Source organism: Coturnix japonica, unplaced genomic scaffold (assembly GCF_054131305.1).
Source record: "Coturnix japonica strain WE unplaced genomic scaffold, WE-NBRP24 Scf050, whole genome shotgun sequence".
Classification (NCBI taxonomy): domain Eukaryota; kingdom Metazoa; phylum Chordata; class Aves; order Galliformes; family Phasianidae; genus Coturnix; species Coturnix japonica.
In genome coordinates, this window is record NW_028188953.1 from 1,093,795 (window position 1) to 1,115,634 (window position 21,840).

A 21,840-nucleotide genomic window follows, 5' to 3' on the forward strand; every position below is an offset into this window, starting at 1 on the left:
CTCTGGGAGCACTGGGAGCACTGGGACCCCCACCCACCCAATGTGGGAACGAAGAATCGGAGCGAGGTTGGGGCTGCAGATGGTTTTATTGGGGAGTGAGAGCCCCTCACCCCAAGTTTGGGGTTACCGTGTTGGGAGATGGGAGTTCCAGTCATTGAGGTCCCCAAACATCCCCCAAGATGGGGACCAGGTTTGGGACCAGAAGCAGGGTCAGGAATAGGAATCAGGAGCAGAACCAGGACCAAGACCAGAATGGGGTCCAGAACCAGGATGGGGTCCAGGACTGGGATGGAGACCAGGACTGGGATGGGGTCCAGAACCGGGATGGGGACCAGGACTGGGATGGGAACCAGAACCAGGATGGGGTCCATAACTGGGATGGGGACCAGAACCAGGATGGGGTCCAGGACCAGGATGGGGACCAGAACTTGGGCCAGGATCATTTTGGGTACCAGGATTGGAATCAGAACCTGCATCATGTTGGGGACTGGGACCGGCACCAGGACCTGCCATAAAGAAGATGATGAATGAGGTGGGACATGCCATGCTGGACACCAGACCCTCGTTGTCACACACGTCCCCAGCACCCTGTCCCCATCCCTCACCCCGTGGCCGCTGACAGAAGCTGAATATCCCAGCACTGAGTACCACCAACCCCAACGTCAGCACCATGGCCGCCACTGCCACCATCGCCATCGTCCTCAGGGATAAATTGGGACCTGTGGGGACAGCACAATGAGCCATGGGGGGGCTGTGGGGTGAAGGTGCCACATCCCCATCCCCAAACTCACTCCAGTCCTCCTGCATTGGCTGCTCCAGGCTGGGGTGCCACACTGAGCATGTGTAGGTGCTCCCTGCTGCAGTGCTGGCCCTGAGGCTCATCTGTGTCCTGTAGGTCCAGTCCCCGCTGGGCAGCAGTTTGGTGTCACCTGAGGCCACCACGAGGCCGTTGTGCAGCCACTGGATGGTCACTGAGGGTGGGTAGAAGCCCCAAACGTGGCAGATGAGTTGGACGGTGTCGGGGTTGTTGGAGATGGGGACGGGGACAATGCGGACCTGGGGTGGTGCTGCAGCAAAGGGGGGATGGTCAGAGCTGGGGATGGTCCCCTCTGTCACCCTGCAGGTGGGACAGTCCCCGTGCATCATGCAGGTGCACCACACTATGCCATGTCCCCATGCAACGTCCTGGTGCAATCTCCCACTCAGTTTGCTTGCAGTGTGCCCATGCAATGTCCCCACACAGTGTCCCCATGCAATGACCCCATGTAACATCCCTATGCAGTGTCCCCATGCAATGACCCATGCAATGTCCCCATGCAATGACCCCATGCAATGTCCCCATGCAATGACCCCACGCAGTGTCCCCATGCAATGTCCCCATGCAGTGTCCCCATGCAATGATCCCATGCAATGACCCCATACAACGTCCTCATGCACTGTCCCCATGCAATGACCCCATGCAACATCCCCATGCAGTGTCCCCATGCAATGACCACATGCAGTGTCCCCATGCAGTGTCCCTTTGCAATGCCCCTGCTCCATGTCCCCTTTTGATGCCTCTTTGCATTTCCATGTGCAATGATCCCATGCTGCATTCCCATGCAATGTCCCTGTGCATTCCCTATGCAAACTCCTTGCATGGCATCCCATTGCAATGCTCTGTGCAAAGTCCCCGTGCAACATCCCTTTGCAACCTCCCACTCCATTTCTTCGGGATATCCCCATGCAACGTCCCATCCGACCCCCTGTGTGATGTCCTCATGCAATTCCCTTTGCAACATTCCCATGCAATGCCCAGCAGTGCATCACCCCATTGCAACACCCCCCATTTGCAACTCTCCACTTGCATGCAGCAGTGCTCACTCTTGCGCAGTGCTGTGTGTGTCCAGAACTGTGTAGCCAGCTCGGTGCACGCCTGTCTCCGCGCCTCTGCACGCTGCACCAAGGTGGTGTCATTATTGATTCTAGCAGCCAGCAAAATGGCACAGTCATGGAGCAGCCCCCAATCGCAGGCAATGAAGCGCTGGACATCGGGGTCGTAGCACAGCAGTGGGTTCTTGTTGAAGGCCACGGTGAACTCATAGCCCCCCAGGGAGCCATTGGCCAGCAGCGGGCAGGAGCTGGCCATGTGCAACACGAAGGCACCTGTGTTTGGGGCACGGGGTGGGCACAGCAATGGGGATGCACCCCAAAGATCTATGCTGCATCCTAAAACCCCATGCTGTAACCCCAAAACTCCTTTTTGTACCCCAAGAATCCATGCTGCACCTCAAAACCCCTTCTTGCACCCTACGAATCCACGCTGCACCCCAAAACCCCATGAGGTAACCCAAAAACCCTTTTTGTACCCTAAGAATTCATGCTGCACCACAAAACCCCATGCTGTACCCCCAGAGCCCCTTCTTGTACCCTAAGAATCCATGCTGTACCCCCAAAAGTCCATGTTGTACCCTAAGAATCAATGCTGCACCCCCAAAACCCCATGCTGTACCCCAAAAAGCCCATGTTATACCCCCAAAACCTCATGTTGTACCCTAAGAATCCATACTGCACCCCCAAAACCCCATGCTGTACCCCAAAGCTCCATGTTGTACCTTAAGAATCTATACTGCACCCCCAAAACCCCATGCTGTACCCCGAAAAGCCCATGTTATACCCCCAAAACCCCATGTTGTACCCTAAGAATCCATACTGCACCCCCAAATCCCCATGTTGCACCCTAAGAATCCATACTGCACCCCCAAATCCCCATGTTGTACCCCCAAAAGCCCACGTTATACCCCCAAAACCCCATGTTGTACCCTAAGAATTCATGCTGCACCCCAAAACCCCATGCTGTACCCCAAAACCCCTTGTTGTACCCTAAGAATTCATGCTGCACCCCAAAACCCCATGCTGTACCCCCAGAGCCCCTTCTTGTACTCTAAGAATCCATGCTGCACCCCTAAACCCCATGCTGTACCTCAAAACCCCTTGTTGTATCCTAAGAATCCATGCTGCACCCCAAGAACCCCATGTTGTGCACTATGAATACATGACACACCCCGTGCTGCACTCCAAAGCCCCACTCTGTACCCTAAAATCTCATGTTCCGCCCTAAAACCCCCATGCTTCGCCCTATAAACCCCACACTGCTCCACATCCTACCTGCTGCCCCACAGTTCAGCACCAGCGCCATTGCCCCCAGCACCCCAAAACCCGTCGGCCCCATCGGGAGTGTTGCAGCCTTCATCCTCTTTGTGCCATCTCTTCCTCCTCCCCCCACGTCACCCCATGGGAGGTACAATGGGATCAGACTTTGCCACCTGAGGCTGTGGGGACAACGCCCAACCCCATTAATCCCCACCCTTTCCCAGAGTAGGGACAAAGGAGGACGCCGCAATGCAAACAAAGGGTTTTAATTACATCGCCGTCATTGTTCCCACGTCGTTGAGGGATCAACTTATAGGACATTGATGAGGACGGGGTGGGTGTCCCCCCTGTCCCTATTTTCCCCAATTACTGCGCCGACGGGCAGACACCAGCAGCCCCAAACCCAGCAGTGCCAGCAGGATGCCCAACGCCGTCACCGCGCCGCACACCGCCATGGCCAACACATCGGAAGGGATGGGGTTCTGTGGCACTGTGGGGACACAGAGCATTGTCCCCACGTCCCCATTGCTCGCCCCAATCAGCCATCGCTACTGGGACACAGCATCACCCCCCATGTCGTCCCCACTCACCCCAATAAGCCACCACGGAGGTGTTGTCCCTCTCACGGGTGACAATGCAGGAGTAGATATCACCGGAGCGCGGTGTCACCTCCAGGTAGGAGAAAAGCATGAAGCCCAGGTCATCAACGGGGGTGTAGGTGAGGTGGGTGATGCCTTCGGTGATGGGGATGCCATCCCGCTGCCAGCTGATGGTGATGGCTGGGGGGAAGACATTGCCCACCATACAGACCAGGGTGTTGGGGTAGCCCAGCTGCAGCGGCTGCTGAAGGAAGATGTCGGCCACTGGGATGCCTGTGGGGGGGACATGTCAATGGGGACAAGTCAATGGGGACACATCAGTGGGGACATGTCAGTGGAGAGGCATCAATGGGGATGCATCAGTAGGGACACATCAGTGGGGATGCATCAATGGAGAGGCATCAGTGGGGACGCGTCAATGGGGACACATCAATGGGGACACATCAATGGGGACACAGCAGTAGAGATGTGTCAATGGAGAGGCATCAATGAGGACACATCAGTAGGGACACATCAGTGGGAATGCATCAGTGGAGAGGCATCAGTGGGGACGCGTCAATGGGGACACATCAGTAGGATGTGTCAATGGAGAGGCATCAATGAGGACACGTCAGTGGGGACACATCAGTAGGGATGTGTCAATGGGGACATGTCAGTGGAGAGGCATCAGTGGGGACACATCAGTGGGGTAACATCAATGGGGACATATCAGTAGTGAAGCATCAATGGGGACACATCAATAGAGAGGTATCAGTGGGGACACATCAGTAGGGAGGCATCAGTGGGGATGCATCAATGGGGACATCAATGGGGATGCATCAGTAGGGAGGCGTCAATGGAGAGGCATCAATAGGGACACATCAATGGGGATGCATCAGTGGGGACGTGTCAATGGGGACACATCAATAGGGAGGCACAATGGAGAGGCATCAATGGGGTCACATCAATGGGGACACATCAGTAGGGACAAGTCAGTGGGGATGCATCAATGGGAGCACATCAATGGGGATGCAACATTAGGGAGGTGTCCATGGAGAGGCATCAGTGGGGAAACATCAATGGGGTCACATCAGTGGGGACACATCAGTGAGGACACATCAATAGAGAGGCATCAATGGGGGCACATCAGTAGGGATGTGTCAATGGAGAGGCACCAGTGGGGACACATCAGTGGGGACACGTCAGTGGAGAGGCATCAATGGGGACGCATCAGTAGGGACACATCAATGGGGACACATCAGTAGGGAGGCATCAGGGTCTCATCAATGGGGACTCATCAGTGGGGACACATCAGTGGGGACGCATCAGTGGGGATACATCAATGGGGACACATCAGCAGGGACGCGTCAATGGAGAGGCATCAATGGGGACACATCAGTAGGGATGTGTCAATGGAGAAGCATCAATGAGGTCACATCAATGGGGACACATCAGTAGGGTCATGTCAATGGAGAGGCATCAGTGGGGACACGTCAATGGGGATGCATCAGTGGGGACACATCAGTGGGGACTCATCAGTGGGGACACATCGATGGCGACATTAATGGGGACACATCAGTGGGGACACATCAGTAGGGAGGCATCAGTGGGGACACATCAATAGGGAGGCATCAGTGGGGATATATCAATGGAGAGGCATCGATGGGGACACATCAGTGGGGAAGCATCAATGGGGATGCATCAGTAGGGAGGCGTCATTGGAGAGGCATAAATGGGGACATGTCAATGGAGAGGCATCAATGGAAACACATCAATAGGGACACAGCCTTGGGATCAGCATCAGTGGGATCAGCATTAATTGGGGGCATCCACTGAGGATGCATCAATGGGGACAGGATCAATTGGGGATGTCCATTGGGAATACACATCAATGTGGACACATCCTTGGGGACAGCATCAATTGGGATGTCTATGGGGGTTGCATCAATGGGGACAGGATCAACTGAGGACATCTATGAGGGTTGCATCAATGGAGACAGCATCAGTAGGGCCATCTATGGTGGTTGCATCAATGGGGAAAGCATCAATAGGGATGTCTATGGGGGTTGTATAAATAGGGACAGGATCGACTGGGGGTGTCCATTGGGGATGCATCAATGGGGACAGCATCAATAGGGATGTCTATGGGGATGCATCAATGGGGACAGGATCAATGGGGATGTCTATGGGGGTTGCATCAATGGGGACAGCATCAGTAGGGCCATCTATGGTGGTTGCATCAATGAGGACAGCATCAATAGGGGATGTCTATGAGGGTTGTATAAATAGGGACAGGATCAACTGGGGGTGTCCATTGGGGATGCATCAATGGGGACAGCATCAATAGGGATGTCTATGGGGATGCATCAATGGGGACAGGATCAATGGGGATGTCTATGGGGGTTGCATCAATGGGGACAGCATCAGTAGGGGATGTCTACGAGGATTGTATAAATGGGGACAGGATCAATCTGGGATGTCCATTGTGGATACATCAATGGGGACAGCATCAATAGGGATGTCCATTGGGGATGCATCAATGGGACAGGATCAATAGGGGGTGTCCATTGGGGATGCATCAATGGGACAGGATCAATAGGGGTGTCCATTGGGGATGCATCAGTGGGGACAGGTTCAAATGGGGATATCTATGGGAAATGAATCAATGGGGATGTCCGTAGGGGTCAGCATCCCTGAGAGCACATGGTTGGGGACCCATCAGCGGGGATATAGGGTGGGACATCAGCACCCACCAGCGGCTTCAGGCATCTGCCCGCTGGCGATCTGGTTGAGTACATGAAGCAGGTCGAGGCACAGCGACGTGTCGAAATTCAGCTCGTCGCGCTGCTCGATGCCTGAGGGCCACGAGGGGGCATCGGGGAGCTGCGGCAGCCACTGCCACTTGGGGAAGTCGAATGAGAAGAGCTGCTCTGAGTCAAAGGCCATTGACAGTCCCATTGTCGGTGTGTCCGGCTGGCAGAAGAGCACCTCGGACAGGGTGTGCAGCGATGGCTCTGCGGGCACAGACAGGGGGTGGGACAGGGGGACACAGCAGGCACACACACACACTGTGCATGGACACGTCTGCTGCATGCACACTCACTGCGTGTACATCGTGCATGCACTTGCTCACACTCCTCACACTAATGCACCAGCCACCCCTTGCACAGCCTCCTTGCACTGATGCTCAGAGCCCCTTGCACGAGTGCACGCCTTGCACTAAAGCACAACGCATCCCTTGCACAACCCCTTGAACCCTCAAACTCACACTCAGTCCTGTTGCACTAATGCACCAACCACACCATGCACAGCCCCCTGCACGCGTGCATGCCCCCTCGTGCTCACCCTCCCCTTGCATCAATGCACAAACACCCCATGCACAACTCCTTGCACCAGCGCATCCCCACCCTTGCCCCGGTGCACCATTCACTCCTTGCACAGTCCCTTGCACTCCCCACACACACACCTTGGACACACCTGGCACAACCCCATGCCCACCCTATGCCCCCCCCGCCCCATACCGGCTCTGACGCTCCCCAGGGCCGCCCCCAGCAGCGCTGCCACCAGCGCCCCGCGACCGCTCGCAGCCCCCATTCCTCTGCTGCCGGCAGCAGTTCAGCCAATGGCCGTGCCTCGCGGCTGCACGCATCAGCGGTTGCCAGGCAGAACAAGCCCGCAGGGAACCCTTGCGCGTCAGCGGTTGCTAGGCAGAATAGATCTGCGGGGAACACCAGCGCAGTGATAAGAGGCCATCGTGCTGCTCAGCCAATGGCCGAGCTCCGCAGTTAACGTGCGTCACTTGTTGCTAGGTAGAAAAAAACAGCGGGGAGCTCCGAGGTTGTGATAGGCGCTGAACCATCCGCAAGCAATTAACAAGCAGCGCTAATTAACGAAGCAGAGAACGAGTGGGCTGTGCAGATCAATGGAGCGTCTCATCCCAGCGCGGATGTTGCCTTTACGAGGGATTCGGGGTGGAAAAGCGTTAATTTTGGTGGTCAAAACGTGTTTTGTATGCAAAAGTACCTCTTTAGGGGAGCAAAGGGTGGGATTTGGGGCTAAAAGTTGGGATTTGAGGCCAAAGGGAGCGTGCATTGCACACTCTGCAGCAATAGCTGCTCGCACTGCAATGCACCGCACTGCAATGCGCCCCTCCGAGCTGCAAGCGCTGCAATGCCGGCTTTGCACAGCCCTAAAGGCGGCTACGGCGCTCTGCAATGCACCCCTGCAACGCCGCACGCCTCCTTGCAACGCTATAGGAGCACCCTTGCAACGCCAAGCACCACCGCGATGCCATGCAGCCCCACGCGTGCACGCTTGCAACGCCAGGCACGCCCATAGGTGCGCCCATAGCAATGCTGTACGCTGCTATGGATACACCATTGCAATGCCTTGCACAGCTGCACCCTTTGCAATGATATAAGCGTCCAAAGGTGCAACCTTGCAACGCCGGGTGCTCCCATAGGTGCAACTTTGCAATGTAAGGCAACACCATAGGTGCAACCTTGCAATGTAGGTGCACCCTTGCAATGCTATTCACAGCTGCACCCTTTGCAATGATATAAGTAAGCATCCAAAGGTGCAACCTTGCAATGCCGGGTTCTCCCATAGGTGCAACTTTGCAATGTAAGGCAACCCCATAGGTGCACCATTGCAATGTAAGGCAACCCCATAGGTGCACCACTGCAATGTAAGGCAACCCCATAGGTGCATCATTGCAATGCCAGGCGCTCCCATAGGTGCAACTTTGCAACACCAGGCACTCCCATAGATGCACCCTTGCAACGCCAGGTGCTCCCATAGGTGCAATCTTGCAATGTAAGGCAACCCCATAGGTGCACCATTGCAATGCTGGGCGCTCCCATAGGTGCAACCTTGCAATGTAGGTGCACCCTTGCAATGCTATTCACAGCTGCACCCTTTGCAATGATATAAGCGTCCAAAGGTGCAACACTGCAACGCCGGGCGCTCCCATAGATGCACCACTGCAATGTAAGGCAACCCCATAGGTGCAACCTTGCAATGTAAGGCAACCCCATAGGTGCACCATTGCAATGCCAGGCAACCCCATAGGTGCAACCTTGCAATGTAAGGCAACCCCATAGGTGCAACCTTGCAATGTAAGGCACTCCCATAGGTGCACCATTGCAACGCCAGGCACTCCCATAGGTGCAACCTTGCAATGTAAGGCACTCCCATAGGCGCACCACTGCAATGTAAGGCAACCCCATAGGTGCACCATTGCAATGTAAGGCAACCCCATGGGTGCAATCTTGCAATGTAAGGCAACCCCGTAGGTGCAACTTTGCAATGTAAGGCAACCCCATAGGTGCACCCTTGCAATGTAAGGCACTCCCATAGGCACAACCTTACAATGTAGGTGCACCCTCGCAATGCCATTCACAGCTGCACCCTTTGCAATGATATAAGCGTCCAAAGGTGCAACCTTGCAACGCCAGGCACTCCCAAAGGTGCACCATTGCAATGCCAGGCGTGCCCATAGGTGCACCATTGCAATGCCAGGCGCCCCCATAAGTGCACCATTGCAATGCCAGGTGCTCCCATAGGTGCAACTTTGCAATGTAAGGCAACCCCACAGGTGCAACCTTGCAACGCCAGGCGCTCCCATAGGTGCAACCTTGCAATGTAAGGCACTCCCATAGGCGCAACCTTGAAATGTAAGTGCACCCTTGTAATGTAAGGCACTCCCATAGGCTCACCCTTGCAATGTAGGTGCACCCTTGCAATGCCAGGGGATCCTACAGCCTCACAACGCCGTCCGTCTGCACGGCTGCACCCTCGCAATGCAATACAACCCCACAGCAGCTCTCCAGCAACCCCTCCCCCCATATACCCCCATACTGCGCATGCGCCCCTTTAGAGCGGCATTAGGACCCTGCGGAGCCGCCCGGGTTCCATGAATGGGGCCGTCGAAGCGGCGTGGGAAAGGGGGGGGGAATCACGTGACGTGAAGCGACCAATCGCCAAGCAGCTGACGTAGCTCGTGGCTCCTTTTTCTGCCCTGGGATGTTTTTTTTGCTTTTTTGCCCCAAAAAAGGGGTTTTAAAGGGGGGACGACAGGATGGTACCCGGATGGGGGTCGTGGATGCACGTAGAAGAGGCTCAGGTGAGTAAAGATGGAAAAAATCCGCCTTTTTTTAATGATTTTATCTTCTTTTTTAAACCCAAAAGACCCAATGGGGGGGGCAGGCCACGTGAGCGCCAGCTGTCAATCAAACCTTAATCCCGCCCCACCTCCGCCTCAACAACCAATCGGAAGCGAGGACGGCGGGCGGGCGACCAATGGGCGGCGCCGCTTTTGTTGAGAGGGCGCGTTTTTGGGGCGAAAAGCGCCATGTTTGGGTGTTCGCGCGGGGGCGGCCCCGAGGGGGGATGGAAAGTGCTGTGTCATAGGGGGGGGACCGGCCCTATAAACCCTATTGGGGTCCGATATGGGGCCGGATGGGGGGGGGGGACCGGCCCTATAAACCCCTATTGGGGTCCGATATGGGGCCGGAGGGGGGACTATGGGTCATAGGGGGGCTGGGGGGTTTGTCCGACCCTATAAACCCCTATTGGGGTCCGATATGGGGCTGGAAGGGGGGACTTGGGGGGCGGGGGGGGGGGGACCGACCCTATAAACCCTATTGGGGTCCTATATGGGGCCGGAGGGGGGGGGGGGGGGGGAATTGGGGGATTGGGGGGGACCGACCCTGTAAACCCTATTGGGGTCTGACCCTATAAACTCCTATTGGGGTCCGATATGGGGCCGGAGGGGGGGACTTGGGGGGGGGGCTATGGGTCATGGGGTTGTTTGGGGGGGGATGGGGGGTGCATTGAGCAGCTTGTTGTAAGGTATTGGGGTGTCTATAGGGTATATAGGAGTGGTATGGGGGGGGTGTGGGGTAAGAACAACCCGGCTTGGGGTTGTATTGGGGGTGGGGGTGGCGTTGAGTTGAGATGGGGGGGTTGTGGTGGCTCTAAGGTTGTTGTATAAGGTGGCATTGCTGTGGGATTGTTGTATAGGGTGGCATTGGTGTGGGGTTGTTGTATAGGGTGGCATTGAGCACCTTAAGGTCGGTGTGGGGTGGCCTAGGGGACAGCTGGATTGTTGTGTGGGGTCTCTGAGGGCCCCTAAATTGCTATAGGGTTGCATTGAGCCTCTATGTTAGCAATGGGGGAGGCAGAGGAGCTCTTTATGTTATGGCATGGCCTTGAGAAGCTATAAGGACTATGGAAGGGCTGTGGATCGTGCCACGATCGTTATAGGGTGGTTTTAAGGACTATAGAACCGCTGTGTGTGCGTATAGAGGGTTATGGGGGGGGGTTCAGACCTCAGTGTTGTTATACGGTGGCCTTAAACTGGTTTTATAAGGGGGGGCAGGGGTTGGAAGGCTCTGAGTGCTATGGGGTGGTATTGAGGCCCCACAGAGCTGTTGTGGGGCTGCTTTGGAGTAGCTTTAAGCCTTCTAATATTACTATATAAAGGAGGGGACCGGAGCACCTCTGAATAGCCATAGGGTGGTCTCAAACCCCCCACCCCCCCCTCGTATCGTTATGGAGGAGGGATAGAGACGGTGTGAGGGCCGCAGAACCACCATAGAGCGGCACTGAACCCCCCCAGCACCGCCTTAAGGGCCGCAGTTACCTCAGGACCCCTCAGGATCCCCGGGGCCCAGCTCACCACCTCACCACAGCCGAGCCCACGGTTCACGGACCGCCTCAGCTCCGCTGCCCGATGGCCAATGCCGGCTTAGAGAGCCCCACGAGCCCCATTGGGACTGATTGGGATCCGCTGAGATCCTTAATGAGCCTTTGGGTGGAGGGTCGGAGCCCCCCGACCGCCCGCGCCCGTTGGCCGCCGCCACACAAAATGGCGGCGCCCGCCTCAGCCCTCCCCCTCCCTCTGCACCTTCGCGCGCGACAACAACAGCCAACAGCGCCGCCCTCACGTGATGTGAGGTAGCCAATCGCCGCGCCGGGAATGGCAGCGCCGACCAATGACAGCCCAAGCTGTGGGTGGAAGGGCGGGGGGGAGCGGAGTGGATGAGTGGCGTGTGTGTCGGCCAATCAGAGCGCAGCGCGGTGAGCGCCGCCGCCCAATGAGGCAGCGGCGGGGCGGGTGCAAGCGGGTGGCTGACGTCAGCGCGCCCGCCCACCAATCAGCATCCAGGTGGTGTCTATATAAGGGCGGCCGGGGGCAGGCCGAGCGGCGCCATTTCGTGGGGACGAAGGGACGGTGCGGGTCGGGCTCGGCGCGCGCTGGGGGGCGGCCCCAATCCGCCTCCATCCTCCACCGGGCGGGCCCAACCCCCGCCTTCGCGCTCCCGGACGGCTCCACCGGACCCTCCCCGGCCTCCGTAGCGACCCCTGCCTGCGGCCTCCGGCACCGATCCGTCTTCGGGGCCTACGAGCCAAGATGGAGCCCTCCCGCTGAACCATCCGCTTCCATCCACCCTCTGCCCGCCTTCCATCCGCCTCACACCGCCCTTCCGAGGATCCATCTGCTTCCCACCGGTTTTCCCGGCTCGATATCGGCGGCGTCCCGGCTGGTTCTGAACGACTCGGAGAGCTTGAAGACCTCCCCCCCCCCCCCCCCCCGCCTCCGTCTCCCATCTAGGCCCCGCCGCCATTTTCTCCGCTGATGTGAGGGCGCGCGGCGGGGCCCGGCCGGAGCCGCCGCCTCATGCCCGGCCGAAGGCCGCTGCCTTAACGGGCGCTGCTCGGTGGGCAAAGTGGGGGGGACGTCGGAGGAGGCGGCGGCGGGTGGAGGAGGAGGAGGAGAAGGTGGAGGAGGAAGGCCGGGAGCCAGGGCCGGGCACGAAGCCGCCGGCATGTTGCAGAATGTGAATCCCCAGAGCAAGTAGGTGATATGGGGAGGGGTAGGAATGGGGACCGGGGGTTTTGGGGTGTTAGTAGTTATGGAAAGGGATGGCAGTGCTGTGGGGTGGCCGTATGGGGCCGGTTGGAGCTCGTTCGTTTGCGTTTATGTGTTTATTATCCCCGTGGATCGATTGGTTTGGGATGGGGACGTGCCCCGCTGTCCCTAATGGGAACGTGGGGAGCTGGATCCTACAGATCTATCGCTGTTTATCTGGTGTGTGTCCCTGTGGATCCTAATGGGAACGTGGGGAGCTGGATCCTACAGATCTATCGCTGTTTATCTGCTGTGTGTCCCTATGGATCCTAATGGGAACGTGGGGAGCTGGATCCTACAGATCTATCGCTGTTGTTCTACTCTGTGTGTCCCCATCGATTCTTTGGGGTCAGGGACACAAGGACTCGGTCCTATAGGGAATCCTACAGATCTGTCGGTGTTCATCTGCTGTGTGTCCTCATCGATTCTTTGGGGTCAGGGACACAAGGACTCGGTCCTATAGGGAATCAAAGGATTCAGTCCTCCATCAGCCTCTCTGTCCCCACAGTTCTGACAGGATTCAGCTCCCCGTGCCCCTATGGGGTAATGGGGCTGGTGTGTGTTAAAGCTCTGCGCCTGATATCGGTTGTATCCCATTGAGTGCTGTTTGTCCCTTGGGCACTTTGGGGACGTGGTGACCTGGCAGCCTTTAGGGACATGCTGTGCCCTCCCATTTGTCAACCGAGTTGCTTATAGGGCTGTGGATCCTACGGGGGACCTGCTGTCCCCATGGATCCTAATAGGGACATGGGGAGGTGCATAGTACAGAGTCATTCCCTTCGGTATTTAGGGACAGGGACTTGTAGGCCCTGCATCCCCATGGATCTTTGGGTACAGGCATGGGACCCGGATCTTACCGGGCCATCCCTATTTATCATCCCCATAGATTGTTTGGGGTCAGGGATATAGGGATACAGCGGCTCCCTGCTGCTGTCCCTTCATTGCTCAGGGATTGGGGTGCGGTGTTATGGGATGTTTGTGTCTGGATCTGGGCTTGCTGAATCCCATTGATCTGCTGCTTGTTCCTATTTGTCCCATTCCTATTGATCCTTTAGGGATGTGGGGACTCGGCAGCTCTGCAGTCCATATGAATTCTATCAGGGATCCTACAGGGAACCTGGCAGCTCTGCTTTCCCCATAGATCCTGCTTGGGCCACCCTCATTTATCCACCCCTCAACCCCTTGTTCTTTTGGGGTCAGCATCACAAGGGCCTGGCAGCCTTTATAGGGCCCTGCTGTTAACCGAGCTGCTTCAGGGTCACTGTCCCCATACTAAAGGAGCTCACCCTGGCCTCCCAGCCTTGAACACTGCTATGGGGGCCACTGTGTCCTTCTATCACCTTCCTCCCTTGTCATTCCTACCACGTCCTTGGTGGGACGGGGAACACACTGAGAGCTCAAGCAGCCTCAGTGCTCAACATCCCCCTTTATTTTCCTTGTGCTACAGATACCCTGCTTCTCCAGCTGCTTCAACCCTTGTTTCCCACTTAAACTCAGCGCCTATCACTACACATTTGGTGTCCAATGTTGTGTTTCCAGCTCAGGGCTCTCAGTGCTTGGGTGCTGCCTTATCATGTTGTCATAACCCAGCATAGTAAAACTACTGGGCACTGATATCGCCCCCTTGCACCGCCTTTTTTATATGCTCCCATCTTCTTTTTGGGTTATTTTAAGCTGGTTTTTATGCACTTTAGAGGTGGAATGTTGGCCCCGTCCTCATTGATGATGTCTTTTACTCCCTTGCAGGATTCTGGGGGAGGGAAATGCCGGGCTTATGGGTTTGGCAACGGAATCGACGCCGGGCAAACGCATCCGCAAACCCTCACTGCTTTACGAGGGCTTCGAGAGCCCCACCATGGCCTCGGTGCCGGCCCTACAGACCCCCCAAGCGAATCCCCCTCCTCCAGAAGTTTCGAATCCCAAAAAGCCCGGCCGGGTCACCAACCAGCTGCAATACCTGCACAAAGTGGTGATGAAAGCCCTGTGGAAGCATCAGTTCGCTTGGCCTTTCCGTCAACCTGTCGACGCTGTCAAGCTGGGTCTGCCGGTAACGTGCCCTAATCCTACGGGTTCCCCAGCATGGCTGTGTGTCCCCAAACTTATCCCCCCCCCATCCATGGGTGCTGAGGGTCACCCCGAGCCGAGGTCCCCAGCCTGAGAGTGCCACAGGGACGGCGTTGTCCCCTCTATGGGCTCCACCACAGAGATGCAGCTGCAGGTGCCTGGGCTGTGCTGGCCTCGCCCTCTCATAGGGGTGTAATCCCAACCCTATGGGATCTGAAGGCCCACCCCATCCCCAAGTAGGTGACCTGATGTCCTCAGAGCTGCTGTCCCCTCCCAGTGCCACCGCACGGGTATGGGTGAGGTGACGCAGCTGCTCTAGAGGGAACCCGGACGTTTCCTCACCTAATCTCTTGTGCCCTAAATGCGTTTTGCAGATTCCCATCCATGAATTTGTAGAAGACATCTTGTGACCCCAATATTAAACGCCAGCCCCCCGTGCACCTGTGGCGCCCAAGGATTTAAAGCCCAGAGGTAAATTCCACATAGGTTTACTCTTACTTTAGCGTTAGCGGCCCCCATTGCGCCTCATGCTGCCGACAGCGGTGTTTTGGCTGTCCCTATAGAGCAGGCACCCTACAAAGAGCACCCAAAGGTCCCTATAGAGCAGCACGGTGGCACTCTCGGGCGGGGACCAGACCCGGAGGTGTTGTTTTTTTACCATCCCTTTGCACCCCTTTGCCCTGCTTTTGATGCATGGTGCGAGAACGGATCTGTGTGCATGTCAACGTCCTGATGCTTTGGGGGATGTTGAGGTCTTAAAAAGTCCTAAACCACTGCTTACGGGGCCGGGAAGGTTGTGATGTGGTCACCAATGAGGTGCTGAATGTCCCTCCATCCCTTTGTACAGGATTACCACAAGATCATCAAGCAGCCCATGGACATGGGGACGATCAAACGGCGCTTGGAGAACAACTATTACTGGGGGGCAGCTGAGTGCATGCAGGACTTCAACACCATGTTCACCAACTGCTACATCTACAACAAGGTGAGGGGCTGCGATGTGAATGCTTTGTGGCCTGTGATATCATCTCTAGCATCCTGTGACGTTTTGGTTGTCCTTGTAGCCCACAGATGACATCGTTCTGATGGCCCAAACCCTGGAGAAGATCTTCCTCCAGAAGGTGGCCCAAATGCCACCAGAAGAGCAGGAGATCGTGGTCCCGGTGGCCAAAAACAGCCACAAGAAGGGAGCATCACGGGCAGCAGGTACCTGGGGAGTGGGGAAGGTTCTTTAGGTTGCACTTCAGGTGGAGCATTGAAGCTAATGGGGCTGGTTCTGCCTGTCCACAGCGCTCCTGGCAGGCCTCACAGCTGCTCAGCAAGTGCCAGCTGTCTCCTCCGTGTCCCACACCGCTGTGTACACCCCAAGCCCTGACATTGCAACCACCATCGTCAACATTCCCCACCCTTCAGTCATCTCCGCTCCGCTCCTCAAGTCTCTGCACTCCGCTGCCCCGGCTGTGCTGGCTGCGCCCGCACCCACCCAACCCGTGGCCAAGGTGGGAGATGGGATCTCATTACTCACAGCTGGAGGCTCTTTGAGCTGTGTTGGGTTGTGCTGAGCCTCATATTGATCAACCTTCCTATGTTTTTTGGTAGAAAAAGGGTGTGAAGCGGAAAGCAGACACCACCACCCCCACCACCACCGCCATCATCGCCACCAGCGGCGAATCCTCCCCGTCGGCCACGTTGCTGGAGGCCAAGGCGGCCAAAATCCCTGCACGGCGTGAGAGCGGCCGCCCCATTAAACCCCCTAAGAAAGACTTGCCGGATTCCCAGCAGCACCAGACCTCTAAAAAGGGCAAATTATCAGAGCAGCTGAAATACTGCAATGGTATCCTGAAGGAGCTGCTCTCCAAGAAACATGCTGCCTATGCCTGGCCGTTCTACAAGCCGGTCGATGCCTCGGCGCTGGGGTTGCACGATTACCACGAGATCATCAAACACCCCATGGACCTCAGCACCATTAAGGTTGGCTTAGGAACCCTGTAGGTGTTGGCATAGCCTCCTATGGGGGGTTTTATGACTTGCTCACACCCTTCCCTCCCCACAGAGGAAGATGGAGAACCGGGACTACCACGACGCACAGGAGTTCGCCGCTGATGTCCGGTTAATGTTCTCCAACTGCTACAAATACAACCCACCCGACCACGATGTGGTGGCCATGGCCCGCAAGCTGCAGGTGGGTGAGGGTCACCCAGCAGCCCCATAGCCCCCAACCCACCCCACTTACCCCTCTGTGTCCTCTCTATCAGGATGTGTTTGAGTTCAGCTACGCCAAGATGCCCGATGAGCCGCAGGACGCCAGCCCTCCCTCAGTGTCCGCCCCGCTGCTCGGAGCCCTCTCCAAATCTTCCTCTGAGGAATCTTCCAGTGATGAAGATGATGAAGATGAAGACGATGAGGATGATGATGAGGACGAGAGCAGCAGTGAGAGCTCATCAGAGAGCGAGGAGAGCTCTGATTCGGAGGAGGAACGCGCCAACCGCCTGGCAGAGCTGCAGGAGCAGGTGAGGGCCGGAGCTGGGCTGGTGCTGCTGCCTGTGCCCGCTCCCCATGCCCGCCTCAAACCCCCCCTGTCTCCCCCCACAGCTGCGGGCCGTGCACGAGCAGCTGGCTGCCCTCTCACAGGGCCCCGTTTCCAAACCTAAAAAGAAGAGGGAGAAGAAGAAAAAGAAGAAATCGGAGAAGCACAAAGGGAGAGGAGGAGGAGGAGACGACGAGAGCAGAGCGCGGCAGGCTCAGCTCCGCAAAGCCAAGAAGGGCGGCGGTGGGGGGAGCGGCGGGGGCAGCTCCAAGTGAGTGCAGTCTGATTTTAGGATGGGGATGGTTGAGTTGTGAGGTTGATTCTTAAGCTCTGTTATCCTGATGGTGCTTTGCTTTCCTGCAGGAACTCAAAGAAAGCAGCAAAAACAGCTCTGCCTCCTCCCCCTGCCCTCTATGATTCGGAGGAGGAAGAGGAAAGCAAACCCATGACGTACGATGAGAAAAGGCAGCTTAGTCTGGATATTAACAAACTGCCTGGGGAGAAGCTGGGCCGTGTGGTGCACATCATCCAATCCCGGGAGCCTTCGCTGCGTGATTCTAACCCCGAAGAGATTGAGATTGACTTTGAGACCCTCAAACCTTCCACGCTGCGTGAGCTGGAGCGTTACGTGCTGTCCTGCCTGAGGAAGAAACCCCGTAAACCCTACAGTGAGAGTGAGTGGGGGGCTGCACTAAGGGGAGGGTGGTGGGCCCTGCTAAGGGGGTGTTGGGCCAGCATGGGGCTGAACCTGATCTCTCACAGCCATGAAGAAGCTGGTGGGGAAGACGAAAGAGGAACTGGCGTTGGAGAAGAAAAGAGAGCTGGAGAAGAGGCTGCAGGACGTCAGCGGGCAGCTGAACTCTGCTAAGAAACCCCCTAAAAAGGGTGAGCAGTGGGGGTCCGAGGTTGGCTGGTGGGATTGGGGGGGGTCTGGGGGTTGGCTGGTGGGATTGGGGGGGTCCAAGTTTGGCTGGTGGGATTGGGGGGGGTCTAAGGTTGGCTGGTGGGATTGAGGGGGTCTAAGGTTGGCTGGTGGGGTTTGAGGGGGTCCAAGGTGGGATTGGGGGGGGGAAGTCCAAGGTTGGCTGGTGGGATGGGGGGTGTCTTGGGGGTTGGTTGGTGGGATTGGGGGGGGGTCCAAGATTGGCTGGTGGGATTGCGGGGGTCCAAGGTTGGCTGGTAGGATTGGGGGTGTCCAGGGTTGGCTGGTGGGATTGGGGGGCGTCTGAGGGTTGGCTGGAGGGGATTAGGGGTGTCCAAGGTTGGCTGGTGGGATTGAGGGGATTAGGGGTGTCCAAGGTTGGCTGGTGGGATTGAGGGGATCCAAGGTTGGCTAGTGGGATTGGGGGGGGTCCAAAGTTGGCAGGTGGGATTGGGGGGGTTCTATACATGATGGTGATGATGCTGAGCATCCTGTTGTCCCATTGCAGCCAATGAGAAGCCCGAGTCAGCTCAGCAGGTGGCTGTTTCACGGCTCAGCGCCTCCAGCTCCAGCTCAGACTCCAGCAGCTCCAGTTCCAGCTCTTCATCCTCGGACACCAGCGACTCAGATTCGGGTTAAACCCCCCCACCCCATGACCCCCACCACCACCCCACAGCACCAACAAAGGGGCAACATCCCAAGCGGCTCTGCGGGACCGGGCCGGTGTGGAACGGACTGAGAGCCCCCCATAGAGCCCACAGGGGATGCCCCATGGACTCAGCCTTGGTGGGGGGGTTTAAAAAAGAGGGGTTGGGGGTCCTGGTGTGACCGGAGCTCCCCAAGCATCCCCAGGGCGCAATGTGGGGTCAGATAAATAAGGGGGGGGTTGGGGGGGTTGTTTGATGCCCTCCCAGCAGGTTTTACTGTTTGTTGTGTTAGGGTTGGCTGGAAAACTAAAGTGTGGGGGAGGGGGGAGGGTAGGGAGGGAGGGGGGTAAAAAAAACAGGTTTTGGGGTTTTTAATAAAAAAAAAAGAAATAAAAATAATAAATAAAGAAGCATTTAAAGAAGGAAAAAAAACCACCCAGGCAGAGAAAAAAGGGGCAAAACTTGCCCCCACCCCATTGTTGTAGCTGGAGGGGTTTTAATTTATTGGAGCTGCCCGGCCCCCCCATCCCCCCCACACCCTGTATATAATAAACCCCCCCCTCGCCCCCCCATATCCCCCATCCCGGCACGCAGCGCCGCATGTTCCCATTGGGGGAGGGAGGGCCACCCCCTTTTTTACGTTGACTGTATCATTGTTTTTTCTACTCGTTTTGGTTTTGTTTTTTTCCCCCTCCCCCCCATCCCCCTCTTCTTTCACCCTCCTACTCCCCCATTAGCCCCCTTTAGAGCCGTGTTTTCATCTTTACTGTATGGTTTCTCCGACCTTTCGATTCTTTAACGTGTAAATAAAGAAAATATTATTCGAGTTGAGCTGGGGCTGCTGCTTTGTGGTGTCTGGATGGTGACAAGTGATGGGGCAGAGTGACACGGTGCCATTGGCTGGGCTGCTTCACCACCCTGTGCTTGTAGGGACAGATCCGGGACCCCATATCTGCCTCCTGACCCCATGCCTGCTTCTGGACCCCATAACTTCCTCCTAACCCCATATCTGCCTCCCAACCCTATACCTGCCTCTATCTGCCTCTAGACACTGTACCTGCCTCCTGATCCCATATCTGCCTCCTGACCCCATATCTACTTCTGGACCCCATACCTTTCTCCTGACCCCATATCTGCCTCTGGACCCCTTATCTGCTTCCCAACCCATATCTGCTTCCTGATCCCATATCTGCCTCCTGCACTCATACCTGTTTCATGACCCCATATCCCATACCTGCCTCCTGACCCCATATCTGCCTCTGGACCTTATATCTGCCTCCCAGCCCATATCTGCTTCTTGATCCCATATCTGCCTCCTGACCCCATTCCTGCCTCTGGACCCATATCTGCCTCCAGACTCTGTACCTGCCTCCTGATCCCATATCTGCTTCCTGCATCTGTATCTGCCTCTGGACCCCATATTTGTCTCCTGACCCTATGCCTGCCTCCAGACCCTGTGCCTTCCTGACCCCATATCTACTTCTGGACCCCATACCTTCCTCCTGACCCCATGCCTCCCTCCGGACCTGTATCTGCCTCTGGATCCCCTTCCTGTCTCCTGCACCCCATACCTGCCTCTTGACCCTATATCTGCCTCCGCACCCCATACCTGCCTGCCTCTGGACCGACCCCTATGTGCCTCCTGACCCTATGCCTGCCACCAGCCCCCTTACCTTCCTCCTGCACCCGTATCTGCCTCCTGCCCTCATACCTGTTTCATGACCCCATATCCCATACCTTCCTCCCAACCCCATGCCCATCTCTTGCCCCCATATCTGCCTCCGGACCTTATATCTGCGACCTGACCCCATATCTGCCTCCAGACCCTGTACCTTCCTCCTGACCCCATATCTGCCTCCAGACCCTGTACCTTCCTCCTGACCCCATATCTGCCTCCAGACCCTGTACCTGCCTCCTGACCCCATATCTGCCTCTGGACCCCGTATTTGTCTCCTGACCCTATGCCTTCCCCCAGACCCTGTATCTGCCTCCAGATCCCAAATCTGCCTCTTGCCCCCATACCTGTTTCATGACCCCGTATCTGCCTCTTGCCCCTGTATCTGCCTCGGTACCCCATACCTACCTCCTGTCCCTGTATCTGCCTCTGGACCCTGTATTTGTTTCCCAACCCCATATCTGCCTCTAGACCCTGTACCTTCCTCCTGACACTGTACCTGCTTCCAGACCCCATACTTGCCTCCTGCCCCCTTATCTGCCTCCTGATCCCATATCTGCCTCCTGCCCTCATACCTGCTTCATGACCCCGTATCTGCCTCCCAAACCCATACCTGCCTCCTGCTCCCATATCTGCCTCCCCACACCTGTATCTGCCTCCTGATCCCATATCTGCCTCCCAACCCTATACCTGCCTTTTGCCTCTATCTGCCTCTAGACCCCGTACCTTGCTTCTGACACTGTACCTGCTTCCAGACCCCATACCTGTCTCCTGACCCCATATCTGCCTCCAGACCCTGTACCTTCCTCCTGACCCCATATCTACTTCTGGACCCCATACCTACCTCCTGCCCCCATATCTATCTCCTGACCCCATGCCTCCCTCTGGACCCGTATCTGTCTCCTGCCCCATATCTGCCTCCTGACCCCATATCTACTTCTGGACTCTATACCTGCCTTCTGATCCCATGCCTGCCTCTGGACCCTGTATTTGTCTACTGACCCTATACATGCCTCCAGACCCTGTACCTTCCTCCTGACCACATATCTGCTTCTGGACCCCATACCTTCCTCCAGACCCCATACCTTCCTCCTGACCCCATATCTCTCTCCCAACCCATATCTGCTTCCTGATCCATAACTGCCTCCTGCCCTCATACCTGTTTCATGACCCCATATCTGCCTTCTGCTCCCGTACCTGCCTCCAGACCCCATACCTTCCTCCTGACCCCGTACCTTCCTCCTGAACCCATGCCTGCCATCTGACCCCAGACCTGCCTCCTCACCTCATACCTGCCTGCTGCCCCCATTTCTGCCTCCCAACCCCACACCTGCCCCCATATCTGCGTCCTGATCCCATATCTCCACCCAACCCCCCCTGC

General features: G+C 56.6%; 3 protein-coding genes and 1 long non-coding RNA gene across 14 annotated transcripts; 2 read left to right on the forward strand and 2 right to left on the reverse strand.

The window, feature by feature from the left end:
* Window positions 1–67: 67 nt before the first annotated feature.
* On the reverse strand, window positions 68–3,539 carry LOC107321545 (HLA class II histocompatibility antigen, DM beta chain). 3 transcript variants are annotated; one of them, XM_015878557.3, is made up of 6 exons: window positions 3,406–3,539; window positions 3,148–3,311; window positions 1,864–2,145; window positions 792–1,067; window positions 606–719; window positions 68–506 (listed from the first exon to the last, which is right to left on the reverse strand). In XM_015878557.3, exons 1-6 carry the CDS (start codon window positions 3,414–3,416, stop codon window positions 211–213), a joined length of 1,143 nt encoding a protein of 380 aa, XP_015734043.2. In that variant the 5' UTR covers window positions 3,417–3,539; the 3' UTR covers window positions 68–210. The 3 variants fall into 3 exon arrangements, with proteins under 3 accessions (XP_015734043.2, XP_085388991.1, XP_085388993.1); XM_085532865.1 differs by having other exon boundaries at window positions 606–1,067; XM_085532867.1 differs by lacking the exon at window positions 3,148–3,311 and having other exon boundaries at window positions 606–1,067; window positions 3,406–3,533.
* On the reverse strand, window positions 3,383–11,496 carry LOC107321548 (class II histocompatibility antigen, M alpha chain). 2 transcript variants are annotated; one of them, XM_085532924.1, is made up of 4 exons: window positions 11,356–11,496; window positions 6,464–6,724; window positions 3,723–4,004; window positions 3,383–3,622 (listed from the first exon to the last, which is right to left on the reverse strand). In XM_085532924.1, the coding sequence occupies exons 2-4, from the start codon at window positions 6,666–6,668 to the stop codon at window positions 3,486–3,488; spliced, it is 624 nt and encodes a 207-aa protein (XP_085389050.1). In that variant the 5' UTR covers window positions 6,669–6,724; window positions 11,356–11,496; the 3' UTR covers window positions 3,383–3,485. The 2 variants fall into 2 exon arrangements, with proteins under 2 accessions (XP_085389050.1, XP_015734049.2); XM_015878563.3 differs by lacking the exon at window positions 11,356–11,496 and adding an exon at window positions 7,232–7,310.
* LOC146752197 (uncharacterized) lies at window positions 4,273–4,795 on the forward strand. Its single transcript, XR_014940945.1, has 2 exons — window positions 4,273–4,574; window positions 4,658–4,795. It is a non-coding gene; the product is annotated as an uncharacterized LOC146752197 (long non-coding RNA).
* BRD2 (bromodomain containing 2) lies at window positions 9,674–19,615 on the forward strand. 8 transcript variants are annotated; one of them, XM_015878534.3, is made up of 13 exons: window positions 9,688–9,834; window positions 14,371–14,671; window positions 15,063–15,159; window positions 15,536–15,673; window positions 15,753–15,894; window positions 15,979–16,187; window positions 16,288–16,659; window positions 16,742–16,870; window positions 16,944–17,198; window positions 17,281–17,486; window positions 17,579–17,889; window positions 17,978–18,100; window positions 18,646–19,615. In XM_015878534.3, the coding sequence occupies exons 4-13, from the start codon at window positions 15,563–15,565 to the stop codon at window positions 18,774–18,776; spliced, it is 1,989 nt and encodes a 662-aa protein (XP_015734020.2). In that variant the 5' UTR covers window positions 9,688–9,834; window positions 14,371–14,671; window positions 15,063–15,159; window positions 15,536–15,562; the 3' UTR covers window positions 18,777–19,615. The 8 variants fall into 8 exon arrangements, with proteins under 8 accessions (XP_015734019.2, XP_085388889.1, XP_015734020.2 ...); XM_015878535.2 differs by lacking the exon at window positions 9,688–9,834 and adding an exon at window positions 11,919–12,570; XM_085532765.1 differs by lacking the exon at window positions 9,688–9,834 and adding an exon at window positions 11,919–12,570 and having other exon boundaries at window positions 17,320–17,486.
* The last annotated feature ends 2,225 nt before the right edge of the window (window positions 19,616–21,840 follow it).

Coding starts and splice junctions, on each gene's coding strand:
- BRD2 (XM_015878531.2), top strand. CDS start 12,542: ATGTTGCAGAATGTGAATCCCCAGAGCAA. Junction 14,672..15,535: donor CTGTCAAGCTGGGTCTGCCG/GTAACGTGCCCT, acceptor CCCTTTGTACAG/GATTACCACAAGATCATCAA. Junction 16,660..16,741: donor TGGACCTCAGCACCATTAAG/GTTGGCTTAGGA, acceptor CCCTCCCCACAG/AGGAAGATGGAGAACCGGGA.
- LOC107321548 (XM_015878563.3), bottom strand. CDS start 7,304: ATGGGGGCTGCGAGCGGTCGCGGGGCGCTGGTGGCAGCGCTGCTGGGG. Junction 6,725..7,231: donor CCTGGGGAGCGTCAGAGCCG/GTATGGGGCGGG, acceptor CTGTGCCCGCAG/AGCCATCGCTGCACACCCTG. Junction 4,005..6,463: donor GCAGATGCCTGAAGCCGCTG/GTGGGTGCTGAT, acceptor TCCCCCCCACAG/GCATCCCAGTGGCCGACATC.
- LOC107321545 (XM_085532865.1), bottom strand. Junction 1,068..1,863: donor ACACACAGCACTGCGCAAGA/GTGAGCACTGCT, acceptor CCTTTGCTGCAG/CACCACCCCAGGTCCGCATT. Junction 507..605: donor CTTCTGTCAGCGGCCACGGG/GTGAGGGATGGG, acceptor TCTTTATGGCAG/GTCCTGGTGCCGGTCCCAGT.